We start from the raw sequence: 18,555 nt of genomic DNA, 5'->3' as shown, positions 1-18,555 counted from the left end.
TGTCATTGGGAAGAGAAAGTGCCAAGTCTCCCACACCAGCCGGAATAGACAGATTAGTTTGTTCATTTGCCCAGGAATGCATATATATGCAAAACCGGAGGTAGACAGAAACCAGCAAAGCACATGTTACTTTCTTGGGCAGTGAAAACGCTGACTGCACACGTACAATTGATGAAGATTCTTGATATACATGGACATGGTATTTATTATCGGCAGTTGGAAGAAACAGACACAGCTCTCTTCAGAAACCGGTAGCTCCAAATGAAGCGGACATAGGACCACCTGGCGACATTCTGCCGTGCGTTTGGCAATAAACGACGGCCTGGAAGAAAGCAAGTGGAGTACGTACCACGCACAGAGTTCATGGAATGTTGTCCAGCCAGAAGTTCCAACTGTCCAACAACCAAAGGAGTGCCCACCTGCTGAGAAGGTATGAGGCACGCAGTAAAACTTTCCCACCTTCAGTCCTCCCGCAGTACATTGGAGGAAAAAAAGGACGTCGGCCAACTGTGAAATAATCTATGAAGCTTGATTATAATGAAGAACTGGAAACGGCAAGACTAAAAAATCAGGTGTGGAGCCGACTCAGGCAAACAGATGTTGAAAACCAGGAACTGAGCTCTGGGACCGGATTTAACATCCAATCCAGAAGTAATGTCAGGTGTTACACAACACAAAGTTGGATACCTTCCATCAATCAATGCTCCAACGACCGATCTGTCCACTGCAAATGCAACTCTCAATCAGACCCTCAAGGTTTTGAAAAAGGTCCACCTTAACGAAACAGTCTGCGTGTTTGACCAAACATTGAAACACAAAGGCTACCGAGATATTATGGAAGGATCAAGAGAAAATCAGATCCATCATCGTCAAGATGGGATCATTCCATACAATCTGCAACTTGATGGACATCATTGGTAAAATGTTTAAAGACGCCGGTCTGAGGGACCTAGCTGTGGAGTCAGGGGTCGTTGCTGAAAGTTGTATTGAAGGTGCAATTCAGGGAAGAAAGTACAACAGAGCTGTGCGGCTCCACAAGATCGTGTACGAGGCACGACTACGATCGATATGGAAGGGGTTTACACCTGGCTTGAAGATCAACATCGAACAAAAAACATGCCAAAGCTCAATGATACATTTGTTGAAATGGAAAAACTCCACATCAATGTCACACAAGAACAGCTTGAGGATATACTTGGCAACAAATCTTGTGTCTGTACCTTCCAAATGTTGAACATGTACCTGGATGTCCTGAGGCACGAACGTGGAGAACTTTCAGCGTTTTGGATGAATTACGTCGATATGGTCGACGTTCTTCTTGGACTGATTAGAGCTTCAAGAGAGGGCAACATTCTTCTTCACTTGGCCATGATACAGTTATGATACTGTTACGTGGTCCTCCCGGTAACTACCCGGTCTTGGTGACCCCCGGACCGTGGGAGGACCCCGCCAGAAAGATATCTGATTTATACGCTTTCGTAGCGCAATCAATATGAAAGACACAATAATTCAAGTCAATAAGAAACCCCACACCAAGGATCCGGATTACTTAATAATATATTCTCCATCCATCATCAGCAATCAACAATCCATCAACAATCGTACTAAGATGGCCATCTCATATATTTCCCCCCTTTCCCCACTCACGACCCCTCAATGGTCCCTGTCCCTCACAATGTCTCTGGGGCCCTCCAGACCAAGGTGAAGGTCGACTTCTCCGCACACGGGCGGTTGAACGAACCCCTGGCTGACGTGTTCCCAACGTGCACGTCGCGTACCGGGAACAGCTGCTGCAGCGCACACCTCCTTGCAAAGCAAAGCGGGCAAAGCAAAGCGCGGCTTGCAAAGCACGCGAGGCCCAAGGTGCGACCCGTACGCGTCCTTGTAGACGTTGAGGCGAACTGTGCCGGACGCTTGGTTCCGTGCATGAACCCACGGCAACTTGACGTGGAATCGGTAATTACCCCACGCAGGTAACTCCTTTCGCCAGACGGGCTTTCAAACGCAGCGTCCCCCACGCTGCTCAATATCGACACCGCTCGCGTCGGAGCTGGGCGAGGAAGAAGAAGATCGCCGCTTCTCCCGGACCTCGTGTCTTTTTCTTCTTCCGGTTCACTATCCCGTTTCCGGTCTCCTGTTATCCGGAGCCTCTCTAACCCTTTAACCACAACAACCTTTAATAGAATAAACATTAATAAGCAATGACATGAATAGTAACTCCTCTAAATCCGGGATCCGTAACAATACCATGGTGGTGTTTTGCATATGACAGGCTAAATATGCAAAATATCGACCTGTGTACAACATGCAGGTGACGAACTTGCAGACGGAGCATCAAGAAACATATGAACACCTAAATAATGGAGGTCTATCCGTTCAATTTGAAAATCAAACACCTTTGGAAGAACTTCTGTTGACCAAACTATTGAAGAGACGGCAAATAAATATGGAAGCATTTGCCAAAGAAACCTCAGAGAGTCAGAGAGGATAAAGAAAGACAAAGACAAAGAGAGCGTTCAGCTTGTGGTAGACCAATTAGAAACAAGTTGGATAGACCCCTTGTATGCGGAAAATTGTTGTTATAAACCCGTTCATGAATGTGTGTGCACAACACAACCCGATTAAAGTGGTGGAACGAAGTAACGAACATGGTTCCAGTTACCGCACGGGCCAAATAGTTATCCTCCGATTACCTTTTCAAAGTAGATATCAGCCCTTGTTAGTACCATGATTCTTGTTAGTTACAAAAAACTCTAACAAAGAGTGAGAATAAGGAAATATCTACTGTATGTGGTAACTGGTTCCATGACTGTGTCCGCTAACTGGTCCCATGACTGTGTCCGCTTACTGGTCCCATGACTGTGTCCGCTTACTGGTCCCATGACTGTGTCCGCTAACTGGTCCCATGACTGTGTCCGCTAACTGGTCCCATGACTGTGTCCGCTAACTGGTCCCATGACTGTGTCCGCTAACTGGTCCCATGACTGTGTCCGCTAACTGGTTCCATGACTGTGTCCGCTAACTGGTTCCATGACTTTCTCCGCTAACTGGTTCCATGACTTTGTCCGCTAACTGGTTCCATGACTGCGTCTGCTAACTGGTTTCATGACTTTGTCTGCTAACTGGTTCCATGACTGTGTCCGCTAACGAGTTCCATGACTTTGTCCACTAACTGGTCCCATCACTGTGTCCGCTAACTGGTTCCATGACTGTGTCCGCTAACTGGTTCCATGACTGTGTCCGCTAACTGGTTCCATGACTTTCTCCGCTAACTGGTTCCATGACTGTGTCGCTAACTGGTTCCATGACTTTGTCCGCTAACTGGTTCCATGACTGTGTCTGCTAACTGGTTTCATGACTTTGTCCACTAACTGGTTCCATGACTGTGTCCGCTAACGAGTTCCATGACTTTGTCCGCTAACTGGTTCCATGACTGTGTCCGCGAACGAGTTCCATAACTTTGTCCGCCAACTGGTTCCATGACTTTGTCCGCTAACTGGTTCCATGACTTTGTCCGCTAACTGGTTCCATGTGCGGTATTTTGTTCTTGTTCTACTAAACCAATGTTTTAATCTTAATGATGAAAAATACATTAAAGTGCCAACATTGAGTTGTTATTTGTCTTTGAAGCCAATGGAACCTGTTATTTGCGATTTTAAAAATATATACCGAACTAAAATAAATCCTAGAATTTGCCAGGCCAAGTGGTACCGATGACCAATTTTTCAACTATCACTTTATGACAAAAAAGACTACATTAGACGCCCGTCCCCTCCTTCGACCGACTTGGTAATAGCGTGAGTAATGTAGAGATGCGAATACCCACAAGGGTTTGCTCCGTCAGACACGAGAAGCATCCTGAGAGAGCTCAAGCTGACGTCTCGCTGCTCACGATGTGACATCATAGCCCAGTGCATGTCACGTGACTTGACACATGCCACAGCAGCTGGAGGGCACAACAGTACATGTGGATTAGTCTATGGACCTGCGAAAGACAACACGGTGTAGTTCCGTGACATCATCAGAAATAAGGATTAATTGCGCAACTTATTTAAATTACAAACGAGCACGTGGGAAACATTTAAAGACAATAAATATGAGGAATATGACAAATGGTAATTTCACCAAATAGGAATTCTAGATCTTACAATTTACATTCTATGGAATGCTACAACCAGATTTAAGAACATTCCGTTTCGTTCAATGTATCTTTTTTCACGACACTGATGCTGTGATTTAATACACATATAAACTTTTGATGGATACACTTAATCTACTTCCCATTCCAATCCTCCCAACACTTTCCATAACAAGAATGCAAAAACACATGAGGTAGAAAATGGCAAACAATATACACTTTCACATAAATGTTTAAATTGTTGGATATTGCCATAATTCCCACACAAGCGCTACACAGTCGTAAGATTTATTTGTTCGTATAATGAGTAAAAGCACGGACACAAATTGGAATATAGAATGGATCAGGATTCAACATCACAAAAAGAACAGAAGGACGAGGGAGAAACAACAACAGCAAGGGTGAGGGAGAAAATAAACAGAGAGGGAGAAGGGATGTGCAGGTAAAGTTGAGGGGTGGGGGAAGGGGGGGACGCAAGGGGTGGAAAACATGGATACAGATGAAAAATTTTGGGGGTGGAGTGGTTTCATGGGCGTAGAAAAGATCATGGTTTGGATGGGGGATGACTTGAGATGGTGGTGAACAGCTGTGTTGAAGACCTGGAGGAAAGAGCGAGATTGAAGAGGATGTGGAAGTTTTCTACAGGTGGGGAAAAAGATGAACGAATGAGTGGAGGTGAGCAGTGATCCTGGATTTAGGTAGTTCCACCATAAAGGGGTTGCTGGTGATCACGTGCACCCTGCAGAAACATGTGGGGAGAGGAGGGGGGGGGGGGGGGGGGAGACCACAGAAAGGATAGAAAGAGGGTGCAAAACCAGAAAGGAGACAGAATAATACAGAGAGACCACCACTCATGGATTACTCTCCAAATCCAAACATATGTATCAGGTGAAAAGTGACAGAAGACAGAGCAAAGTGAGAGGCCAATAGACAGCTTCACCGCAGGATGTTACAATAATCTTCAAGGCCGAGGTTTTTACAGCGTCAATCTGAGCAAGGTGGCAGGCGGAGGAGCCAGCCCAGAAGTTAGAGCAGTACTCCGTGAAGCTGCAAGTGAAAACCTTGCAGATGGCTAGGACTTCAGGTGTGCCAAGGAAGGACGTGCACGAAGGAGGATGGATTTGAAGGACAACTTTGAAATGTGGTATTCCCAAGAAAGATCATGGCTTATAGCGAGACCTAAGAGTTAGAATGTGAGAGTGACCTAACTTCATGTGGTATTCCCAAAAAAGAGCGTGGCTGATAGTGAGACCCAAGAGTTGGACTGTGAGAATGACCTAACCATGTGGTATTCCCAAAAAAGAGCGTGGCTGATAGTGAGACCCAAGAGTTGGACTGTGAGAATGACCTAACCATGTGGTATTCCCAAAAAAGAGCGTGGCTGATAGTGAGACCCAAGAGTTGGACTGTGAGAATGACCTAACCATGTGGTATTCCCAAAAAAGAGCGTGGCTGATAGTGAGACCCAAGAGTTGGACTGTGAGAATGACCTAAACATGTAGTATTCCCAAAAAAGAGCATGGCTGATAGTGAGACCCAAGAGTTGGACTGTGAGAATGACCTAACTTCATGTGGTATTCCCAAGAGAGATCATGGCTTATAGTGAGACCCAAGAGTTAGACTGTTAGAGTGACCTAACTTAATGTGGTATTCCCAAGAGAGATCATGGCTTATAGTGAGACCCAAGAGTTAGACTGTGAGAGTGACCAAACTTCATGTGGTATTCCCAAGAAAGATCATGGCTTATAGCGATACCCAAGAGTTAGACTGTTAGAGTGACCAAACTTCATGTGGTATTCCCAAGAAAGATCATGGCTTATAGCGATACCCAAGAGCTAGACTGTTAGAGTGACCAAACTTCATGTGGTATTCCCAAGAAAAATCATGGCTTACAGCGAGAACCTTCTGGTCTTCATCAATGATCTCTCTGACTCTCTTGAAAATCCTCTCTATCTCTTTGCTGATGACTCCACTCTCTGCCGCTCAATTCCTCATCCCTCAGATCGGCAGTCTGCAGCCTCCTCACACTCTGCAGACCTGGACAAAATCACAGACTGGGCCAACAAGTGGAACATGTCTTTCAATCCTGACAAATCTCACACTCTTACGATGTCTCTCCGAAAAGACCGACTGGACAACCCTCCCATCTACTTTCTGAATAATCCTCTCCAAGAAGTTCTGTCACTCAAGCTTTTGGGTCTCACGATATGCCATGATCTTTCCTGGGAAAACCACATTTCAAATCTGGCCTCCAAAGCCAGTCGCCGACTGGGCATCCTCCGTCGTGCGAAGTCCTTCCTTGGCACACCTGAGCTCCTCACCACATACAAGGCTTTCATCCGCAGCTCAATGGAATACTGCTCTCCACTCTGGGCTGGTGCTCCTGCCTAACACCTAGCTCGTCTTCACGCTGTTGAAACCAAAGCATTCAGAATCATTGGAATCTCCCGCGATGAAGCTAACTCCAAGGGCCTCTCACTCACTCACCGCAGGGAGGTTGGTGGTCTTTCTGTCTTCTACCGACTCCTCTCTGGCCTTGCCCCCCCCCAGCTCTCTCTGGGCTCTGTCCCCCAAATATTCCTACAGGTCGCACAAGATCTGCCTGCAACCCTCTTATGGTTAAACTGCCAAAATCAAGACTCTCTGCTCATCTTCACTCCTTCATTCCTCTTTTCTCCCGCCTCTGGAACAAACTCCCTCACTCTCTTCAATCCCACTCCACCCTCCAGGTCTTTAAAACAGCTGTTCACCACCATCTCTTATCTTCCCCCTCCAAAACCTTGATCTTTTCTATCCCCGCTAATTTCACCCCAATTCCACTTTTTTGAAATACCAGCTTCTGTCCTGGAAGTCCTTGGTGTCCTTGTGTTTTATACCTCTCCCCCCCCCCCCCCCCTTCCCACGCCTCCTCCCCCCAAGCCCTCTCCCTCCCACACATCTCCCTGCTCTCAAATGTTGTGTTTGTGTGCTTCCCCTTCTCTCCCCATCTTGTCTTCTGCTCCCTCTTTTTATATATTTTGTTTGTCTGGTTGATTTGTTTGTGAAGTAAATGTCAGCTCTTTCACGAGCCTCGATTCAGTATACAAAAAAAAAAAAAAAAAAAAAAAACCCAAGAGTTGGTCTGTTGGAGTGACCAAACTTCATGTGTATTCCCAAGAAAGATCATGGCTTATAGCGAGACCCAAGAGTTAGACTGTGAGAGAGACCTAACTTCATGTGTATTCCCAAGAAAGATCATAGCTTATAGCGAGACCCAAGAGTTAGACTGTGAGAGTGACCTAACTTCATGTGGTATTCCTAAGAAAGATCATGGCTTATAGCGAGACCCAAGAGTTAGACTGTGAGAGAGACCTAACTTCATGTGGTATTCCCAAGAAAGATCACGGCTTATAGCGAGACCCAAGAGTTAGACTGTTAAGAGTGACCAAACTTCATGTGGTATTCCTAAGAAAGATCATGGCTTATAGCGACACCCAAGAGTTAGACTGTGAGAGTGACTTAACTTCATGTGGTATTCCGAAGAAAGATCATGGCTTATAGCGAGACCCAAGAGTTAGACTGTGAGAGAGACCAAACTTCATGTGGTATTCCCAAGAAAGATCATGGCTTATAGCGAGACCCAAGAGTTAGACTGTGAGAGAGACCAAACTTCATGTGGTATTCCCAAGAAAGATCATGGCTTATAGCGAGACCCAAGAGTTAGACTGTGAGAGTGACCTAACTTCATGTGGTATTCCCAAGAAAGATCATGGCTTATAGCGAGACCCAAGAGTTAGACTGTTAGAGTGACCAAACTTCATGTGGTATTCCTAAGAAAGATCATGGCTTATAGCGAGACCCAAGAGTTAGACTGTGAGAGAGACCAAACTTCATGTGGTATTTCCAAGAAAGATCATGGCTTATAGCGAGACCCAAGAGTTAGACTGTGAGAGAGACCAAACTTCATGTGGTATTCCCAAGAAAGATCATGGCTTATAGTGAGACCCAAGAGTTAGACTGTTAGAGTGACCAAACTTCATGTGGTATTCCTAAGAAAGATCATGGCTTATAGCGAGACCCAAGAGTTAGACTGTGAGAGAGACCAAACTTCATGTGGTATTCCCAAGAAAGATCATGGCTTATAGCGAGACCCAAGAGTTAGACTGTGAGAGAGACCAAACTTCATGTGGTATTCCCAAGAAAGATCATGGCTTATAGCGAGACCCAAGAGTTAGACTGTGAGAGTGACCTAACTTCATGTGGTATTCCCAAGAAAGATCACGGCTTATGGCGAGACCCAAGAGTTAGACTGTTAGAGTGACCAAACTTCATGTGGTATTCCCAAGAAAGATCATGGCTTATAGTGAGACCCAAGAGTTAGACTGTTAGAGTGACCAAACTTCATGTGGTATTCCTAAGAAAGATCATGGCTTATAGCGAGACCCAAGAGTTAGACTGTTAGAGAGACCAAACTTCATGTGGTATTCCTAAGAAAGATCATGACTGATAGTGAGACCCAAGAATTAGACTGTGAGAGTGACCTAACTTCATGTGGTATTTCCAAGAAAGATCATGGCTTATAGCGAGACCCAAGAGTTAGACTGTGAGAGTGACCTAACTTCATGTGGTATTCCCAAGAAAGATCACGGCTTATAGCGAGACCCAAGAATTAGACTGTTAGAGTGACCAAACTTCATGTGGTATTCCCAAGAAAGATCATGGCTTATAGCGATACCCAAGAGTTAGACTGTTAGAGTGACCAAACTTCATGTGGTATTCCCAAGAAAGATCATGGCTTATAGCGAGACCCAAGAGTTAGACTGTTAGAGAGACCAAACTTCATGTGGTATTCCTAAGAAAGATCATGACTGATAGTGAGACCCAAGAATTAGACTGTTAGAGTGACCAAACTTCATGTGGTATTCCCAAGAAAGATCATGGCTTATAGCGATACCCAAGAGTTAGACTGTTAGAGTGACCAAACTTCATGTGGTATTCCCAAGAAAGATCATGGCTTATAGCGATACCCAAGAGTTAGACTGTTAGAGTGACCAAACTTCATGTGGTATTCCCAAGACAGATCATGGCTTATAGCGATACCCAAGAGTTAGACTGTTAGAGTGACCAAACTTCATGTGGTATTCCCAAGAAAGATCATGGCTTATAGCGAGACCCAAGAGTTAGACTGTTAGAGAGACCAAACTTCATGTGGTATTCCTAAGAAAGATCATGACTGATAGTGAGACCCAAGAGTTAGACTGTGAGAGTGACCTAACTTCATGTGGTATTTCCAAGAAAGATCATGACTGATAGTGAGACCCAAGAGTTAGACTGTGAGAGTGACCTAACTTCATGTGGTATTTCCAAGAAAGATCATGACTGATAGTGAGACCCAAGAGTTAGACTGTGAGAGAGACCTAACTTCATGTGGTATTCCCAAGAAAGATCATGGCTTATAGCGAGACCCAAGAGTTAGACTGTGAGAGAGACCTAACTTCATGTGGTATTCCTAAGAAAGATCATGACTGACAGTGAGACCCAAGAATTAGACTGTGAGAGTGACCTAACTTATTCGAGAGGGTTGTTAAAAAAATTGTGGTTTAACTCTAAATTCGAGTGAAGTCGATGGTGCGCCACCACAAATCGCTAAGATCCCCAACTAAAGCAAAGTTGAAAGATGGCAACAACTTCCACCAGGAATAAACAAACCAACATCAAATTATGAGTTAAAAACATCTTCTGTTTTGACACCTCTGATCCTAAGTCACCATCCCAAAGTGCATGAACCGGGGGTCAAACCGCAAAAAAACGTTACATATTTCATGCGCCAAACAATGTCAATTGCAGATACAAAGTTTCATGAAAAAAATATTTTAAAATGTGCCCAAAATTAAAATGTTTGGTATTTGACCTTTTAAACCCGCCTCAGGGGTGGGACCAAAATTATACTGGCCCCAGGGGATGGAGGCAATTACTCCTGTAGGTTAGAGCAACAACCTGTTCAGGGCACCGGCAATAGGTCACCTACACCTCATGGGACACTGTGGGATCGTTAACGTCCACCGAGGGACAGCACCAAGTAATTCTGGCAGATGAGACACAGTTTAACATCCACCGAGGGAGAGTACCAAGTAATGCTGGCAGATGAGACACAGTTCAACATCCACTGAGGGACAGCACCAAGTAATTCTGGCAGATGAGACACAGTTTAACATCCACCGAGGGAGAGTACCAAGTAATTCTGGCAGATGAGACACAGTTTAACATCCACCGAGGGACAGCACCAAGTCATGCTGGCAGATGAGACACAGTTTAACATCCACCGAGGGACAGCACCAAGTAATGCTGGCAGATGAGACAGTTTAACATCCACCGAGGGACAGCACCAAGTAATGCTGGCAGATGAGACACAGTTTAACATCCACCGAGGGACAGCACCAAGTAATTCTGGCAGATGAGACACAGTTTAACATCCACCGAGGGAGAGTACCAAGTAATGCTGGCAGATGAGACAGTTTAACATCCACCAAGGGACAGCACCAAGTAATTCTGGCAGATGAGACACAGTTTAACATCCACCGAGGGAGAGTACCAAGTAATGCTGGCAAATGAGCCACAGTTTAACATCCACCGAGGGACAGCACCAAGTAATTCTGGCAGATGAGACACAGTTTAACATCCACCGAGGGACAGCACCAAGTAATTCTGGCAGATGAGACACAGTTTAACATCCACCGAGGGACAGCACCAAGTCATGCTGGCAGATGAGACACAGTTTAACATCCACCGAGGGACAGCACCAAGTAATGCTGGCAGATGAGACACAGTTTAACATCCACCGAGGGACAGCACCAAGTAATTCTGGCAGATGAGACACAGTTTAACATCCACCGAGGGACAGCACCAAGTAATTCTGGCAGATGAGACACAGTTTAACATCCACCGAGGGACAGCACCAAGTCATGCTGGCAGATGAGACACAGTTTAACATCCACCGAGGGACAGCACCAAGTAATGCTGGCAGATGAGACAGTTTAACATCCACCGAGGGACAGCACCAAGTAATTCTGGCAGATGAGACACAGTTTAACATCCACCGAGGAACAGTACCAAGTAATTGTGGCAGATGAGACAGTTTAACATCCACCGAGGGACAGCACCAAGTAATGCTGGCAGATGAGACACAGTTTAACATCCACCAAGGGACAGCACCAAGTGATGCTGGCAGATGAGACACAGTTTAACATCCACCGAGGGAAAGCACCAAGTAATGCTGGCAGATGAGACACAGTTTAACATCCACCGAGGGACAGCACCAAGTAATGCTGGCAGATGAGACACAGTTTAACATCCACCGAGGGAAAGCACCAAGTAATGCTGGCAGATGAGACACAGTTCAACATCCACCGAGGGACAGCACCAAGTAATGCTGGCAGATGAGACACAGTTTAACATCCACCGAGGGACAGCACCAAGTAATGCTGGCAGATGAGACACAGTTTAACATCCACCGAGGAACAGTACCAAGTAATGCTGGCAGATGAGACAGTTTAACATCCACCGAGGGACAGCACCAAGTAATGCTGGCAGATGAGACACAGTTTAACATCCACCAAGGGACAGCACCAAGTGATGCTGGCAGATGAGACAGTTTAACATCCACCAAGGGACAGCACCAAGTGATGCTGGCAGATGAGACACAGTTTAACATCCACCGAGGCACAGTACCAAGTAATTGTGGCAGATGAGACACAGTTTAACATCCACCGAGGGACAGCACCAAGTCATGCTGGCAGATGAGACACAGTTTAACATCCACCGAGGGACAGCACAGACATTTATGTCTCGACTTGCCTGCAAAACACAAGGATGATAGTTTTTTGCTGGGTCGGGATTCAAACCCAGGCTAGTTAGCTCAAAGGCGAACATGCATATCTCTGCTAGCTGCCAGCCCACAGTGTTACCCGTTATCTCATTAATTGTTGTTCAATATGATGTGGAACCCGCTATTTTATATGGACATTATGAGCGAATGGCTCAATACATGTGAGACATGGTTTTGTAACGACTTGTTTAATTGGAGGTGAATGACCAGGTGATGCAGTCAGAACCCTCACACCAAACACACCTTTATGCAGAGACACCTTCTGAACCCACGACAATGGGTTGGTCTTCATGAGCGCATATGGCACGCAGATCACGTGCAACAGGTTCATTACGCTCTGTGTTGGGAAAGACGTCACAATAGCAAGTTCATGTGGGCAACATGAGTGTTTAGCAAAGTTTTGCAACATAGAACAGGACAAAAAACGTCACAGTATAAAATAAAATAATAAATACAAAACAAACAAACAAACCAATAAATATTCACCCCTCCCTGATTGAAAGGATACATGAAACAAACAAGTCAAATTGGAACATGCATTTAAATAGAACATTCAATCTGATGTTATAACAATTGAAACAAACAAGTCAAATTGGAACATGCATTTAAATATAACATTCAATCTGATGTTATAACAATTGAAACAAACAAGTCAAATTGGAACATGCATTTAAATACAACATACAATCTGATGTTATAACAATTGAAACAAACAAGTCAAATTGGAACATGCATTTAAATATAACATTCAATCTGATGTTATAACAATTGAAACAAACAAGTCAAATTGGAACATGCATTTAAATATAACATTCAATCTGATGTTATAACAATTGAAACAAACAAGTCAAATTGGAACATGCATTTAAATAGAACATTCAATCTGATGTTATAACAATTGAAACAAACAAGTCAAATTGGAACATGCATTTAAATATAACATTCAATCTGATGTTATAACAATTGAAACAAACAAGTCAAATTGGAACATGCATTTAAATAGAACATTCAATCTGATGTTATAACAATTGAAACAAACAAGTCAAATTGGAACATGCATTTAAATATAACATTCAATCTGATGTTATAACAATTGAAACAAACAAGTCAAATTGGAACATGCATTTAAATATAACATTCAATCTGATGTTATAACAATTGAAACAAGCGAGTCAAATTGGAACATGCATTTAAATATAACATTCAATCTGATGTTATAACAATTGAAACAAACAAGTCAAATTGGAACATGCATTTAAATATAACATTCAATCTGATGTTATAACAATTGAAACAAACAAGTCAAATTGGAACATGCATTTAAATATAACATTCAATCTGATGTTATAACAATTGAAACAAGCAAGTCAAATTGGAACATGCATTTAAATATAACATTCAATCTGATGTTATAACAATTGAAACAAACGTCAAATTGGAACATGCATTTAAATATAACATTCAATCTGATGTTATAACAATTGAAACAAACAAGTCAAATTGGAACATGCATTTAAATATAACATTCAATCTGATGTTATAACAATTGAAACAAACAAGTCAAATTGGAACATGCATTTAAATAGAACATTCAGTCTGATGTTATAACAATTGAAACAAACAAGTCAAATTGGAACATGCATTTAAATATAACATTCAATCTGATGTTATAACAATTGAAACAAACAAGTCAAATTGGAACATGCATTTAAATATAACATTCAATATGATGTTATAACAATTGAAACAAGCAAGTCAAATTGGAACATGCATTTAAATATAACATTCAATCTGATGTTATAACAATTGAAACAAACAAGTCAAATTGGAACATGCATTTAAATAGAACATTCAATCTGAAGATGTTATAACAATTGAAACAAAACACGTCAAATTGGAACATGCATTTAAATATAACATTCAATCTGAAGATGTTATAACAATTGAAACAAAACAAGTCAAATTGGAACATGCATTTAAATAGAACATTCAATCTGAAGATGTTATAACAATTGAAACAAAACACGTCAAATTGGAACATGCATTTGAATATAACATTCAATCTGATGATGTTATAACAATTTGAAACAAAACAAGTCAAATTGGAACATGCATTTAAATAGAACATTCAATCTGAAGATGTTATAACAATTGAAACAAAACACGTCAAATTGGAACATGCATTTAAATAGAACATTCAATCTGAAGATGTTATAACAATTGAAACAAAACAAGTCAAATTGGAACATGCATTTAAATAGAACATTCAATCTGAAGATGTTATAACAATTGAAACAAAACACGTCAAATTGGAACATGCATTTAAATAGAACATTCAATCTGAAGATGTTATAACAATTGAAACAAAACACATCAAATGGGAACATGCATTTAAATATAACATTCAATCTGAAGATGTTATAACAATTGAAACAAAACACGTCAAATTGGAACATGCATTTAAATAGAACATTCAATCTGAAGATGTTATAACAATTGAAACAAAACAAGTCAAATTGGAACATGCATTTAAATAGAACATTCAATCTGAAGATGTTATAACAATTGAAACAAAACACGTCAAATTGGAACATGCATTTAAATAGAACATTCAATCTGAAGATGTTATAACAATTGAAACAAAACACGTCAAATTGGAACATGCATTTAAATAGAACATTCAATCTGAAGATGTTATAACAATTGAAACAAAACACGTCGAATTGGAACATGCATTGAAATAGAACATTCAATCTGAAGATGTTATGACAATACCGTGAGGATTGCATGCCACAGTCCAACATCTCTCTTGAAGTCCAGAACATTAATAAGAATGTCTCCTGCACAGAAATTGTCACACATCAATTATAAAGGTATTTGATAAATCAATAAACAAATTCCTTGATAAATGATGACACCTCACAAACATATAACACCAAAATGAAGTAAATATAGAAAGTGACTTAGCCATTCAGAAAATGCAGAAAATCGAGGAAACACCATCATTTTTCATGCCCCGTTGTATAATGATATTGTTTTTAGGCCACAGTCATGCTTGGTATCACCTGCCTGGTATCACCTGCTTGGTATCACCTGCCTGGTATCACCTGCCTGGTTCTATTCATATTGAATTTCAACATTTATATTTGGTGTCGTTTTGTGATCTTAAAGAAAACTTGTTTTAATCTGCTAACTGCAGCTCCCTGTGTTAACATATATCTAACTACCTGTTTTAATCTGCTAACTGCAGCTCCCTTTGTTAACATATATCTAACTACCTGTTTTAATCTGCTAACTGCAGCTCCCTGTGTTAACATATATCTAACTACCTGTTTTAATCTGCTAACTGCAGCTCCCTGTGTTAACATATATCTAACTCCCTGTTTTAATCTGCTAACTGCAGCTCCCTTTGTTAACATATATCTAACTCCCTGTTTTAATCTGCTAACTGCAGCTCCCTGTGTTAACATACATCTAACTACCTGTTTTAATCTGCTAATTGCAGCTCCCTGTGTTAACATACATCTGACTAGTTGTTTTAATCTGCTAACTGCAGCTCCCTGTGTTAACATACATCTGACTAGTTGTTTTAATCTGCTAACTGCAGCTCCCTGTGTTAACATACATCTGACTAGTTGTTTTAATCTGCTAACTGCAGCTCCCTGTGTTAACATATATCTAACTACCTGTTTTAATCTGCTAACTGCAGCTCCCTTTGTTAACATACATCTGACTGCCTGTTTTAATCTGCTAACTGCAGCTCCCTGTGTTAACATACGTCTGACTAGTTGTTTTAATCTGCTAACTGCAGCTCCCTGTGTTAACATATATCTAACTACCTGTTTTAATCTGCTAACTGCAGCTCCCTGTGTTAACATATATCTAACTACCTGTTTTAATCTGCTAACTGCAGCTCCCTTTGTTAACATACATCTAACTACCTGTTTTAATCTGCTAACTGCAGCTCCCTGTGTAAACATACGTCTGACTAGTTGTTTTAATCTGCTAACTGCAGCTCCCTTTGTTAACATATATCTAACTACCTGTTTTAATCTGCTAACTGCAGCTCCCTGTGTTAACATACATCTGACTACCTGTTTTAATCTGCTAACTGCAGCTCCCTGTGTTAACATATATCTAACTACCTGTTTTAATCTGCTAACTGCAGCTCCCTTTGTTAACATACATCTAACTACCTGTTTTAATCTGCTAACTGCAGCTCCCTGTGTAAACATACGTCTGACTAGTTGTTTTAATCTGCTAACTGCAGCTCCCTTTGTTAACATATATCTAACTACCTGTTTTAATCTGCTAACTGCAGCTCCCTGTGTTAACATACATCTGACTAGTTGTTTTAATCTGCTAACTGCAGCTCCCTGTGTTAACATACATCTGACTAGTTGTTTTAATCTGCTAACTGCAGCTCCCTGTGTTAACATATATCTAACTACCTGTTTTAATCTGCTAACTGCAGCTCCCTGTGTTAACATATATCTAACTCCCTGTTTTAATCTGCTAACTGCAGCTCCCTTTGTTAACATATATCTAACTCCCTGTTTTAATCTGCTAACTGCAGCTCCCTGTGTTAACATACATCTAACTACCTGTTTTAATCTGCTAATTGCAGCTCCCTGTGTTAACATACATCTGACTAGTTGTTTTAATCTGCTAACTGCAGCTCCCTGTGTTAACATACATCTGACTAGTTGTTTTAATCTGCTAACTGCAGCTCCCTGTGTTAACATACATCTGACTAGTTGTTTTAATCTGCTAACTGCAGCTCCCTGTGTTAACATACGTCTGACTGCCTGTTTTAATCTGCTAACTGCAGCTCCCTTTGTTAACATATATCTAACTACCTGTTTTAATCTGCTAACTGCAGCTCCCTGTGTTAACATACGTCTGACTAGTTGTTTTAATCTGCTAACTGCAGCTCCCTGTGTTAACATATATCTAACTACCTGTTTTAATCTGCTAACTGCAGCTCCCTTTGTTAACATACATCTAACTACCTGTTTTAATCTGCTAACTGCAGCTCCCTGTGTTAACATATATCTAACTACCTGTTTTAATCTGCTAACTGCAGCTCCCTGTGTAAACATACGTCTGACTAGTTGTTTTAATCTGCTAACTGCAGCTCCCTGTGTTAACATACGTCTGACTAGTTGTTTTAATCTGCTAACTGCAGCTCCCTTTGTTAACATATATCTAACTACCTGTTTTAATCTGCTAACTGCAGCTCCCTGTGTTAACATACATCTGACTAGTTGTTTTAATCTGCTAACTGCAGCTCCCTGTGTTAACATATATCTAACTACCTGTTTTAATCTGCTAACTGCAGCTCCCTGTGTTAACATATATCTAACTCCCTGTTTTAATCTGCTAACTGCAGCTCCCTTTGTTAACATATATCTAACTCCCTGTTATAATCTGCTAACTGCAGCTCCCTGTGTTAACATACATCTAACTACCTGTTTTAATCTGCTAATTGCAGCTCCCTGTGTTAACATACATCTGACTAGTTGTTTTAATCTGCTAACTGCAGCTCCCTGTGTTAACATACATCTGACTAGTTGTTTTAATCTGCTAACTGCAGCTCCCTGTGTTAACATATATCTAACTACCTGTTTTAATCTGCTAACTGCAGCTCCCTGTGTTAACATACGTCTGACTAGTTGTTTTAATCTGCTAACTGCAGCTCCCTGTGTTAACATATATCTAACTACCTGTTTTAATCTGCTAACTGCAGCTCCCTGTGTAAACATACGTCTGACTAGTTGTTTTAATCTGCTAACTGCAGCTCCCTTTGTTAACATATATCTAACTACCTGTTTTAATCTGCTAACTGCAGCTCCCTGTGTAAACATACGTCTGACTAGTTGTTTTAATCTGCTAACTGCAGCTCCCTGTGTTAACATACGTCTGACTAGTTGTTTTAATCTGCTAACTGCAGCTCCCTTTGTTAACATATATCTAACTACCTGTTTTAATCTGCTAACTGCAGCTCCCTTTGTTAACATACATCTGACTGCCTGTTTTAATCTGCTAACTGCAGCTCCCTGTGTTAACATATATCTAACTACCTGTTTTAATCTGCTAACTGCAGCTCCCTGTGTTAACATATATCTAACTCCCTGTTTTAATCTGCTAACTGCAGCTCCCTTTGTTAACATATATCTAACTCCCTGTTTTAATCTGCTAACTGCAGCTCCCTGTGTTAACATACATCTAACTACCTGTTTTAATCTGCTAATTGCAGCTCCCTGTGTTAACATACGTCTGACTAGTTGTTTTAATCCGCTAAATGCAGCTCCCTGTGTTAACATATATCTAACTCCCTGTTTTAATCTGCTAACTGCAGCTCCCTTTGTTAACATACATCTGACTAGTTGTTTTAATCTGCTAACTGCAGCTCCCTGTGTTAACATACGTCTGACTAGTTGTTTTAATCTGCTAACTGCAGCTCCCTGTGTTAACATATATCTAACTCCCTGTTTTAATCTGCTAACTGCAGCTCCCTGTGTTAACATATATCTAACTCCCTGTTTTAATC

General features: G+C 41.6%; 1 protein-coding gene across 1 annotated transcript in view; it reads right to left on the bottom strand.

Moving 5' to 3' along the window:
- The window catches only part of LOC137430925 (disco-interacting protein 2 homolog C), a gene marked incomplete in the record, with an annotated part of 587,612 nt that overhangs the window by 311,048 nt on the left and 258,009 nt on the right, over positions 1-18,555 (bottom strand). The window contains 3 exon segments of the mRNA XM_078782629.1: positions 3,827-3,946; positions 12,246-12,339; positions 14,778-14,842. Coding sequence (XP_078638755.1) covers positions 3,827-3,946; positions 12,246-12,339; positions 14,778-14,842 — 279 coding nt within the window.

This window comes from Myxine glutinosa, chromosome 7 (genome assembly GCF_964187855.1).
Source record: "Myxine glutinosa chromosome 7, kmMyxGlut1.1, whole genome shotgun sequence".
Taxonomy (NCBI): Eukaryota; Metazoa; Chordata; class Myxini; order Myxiniformes; family Myxinidae; genus Myxine; species Myxine glutinosa.
This window is presented reverse-complemented; position numbering and strand designations above follow the sequence as displayed.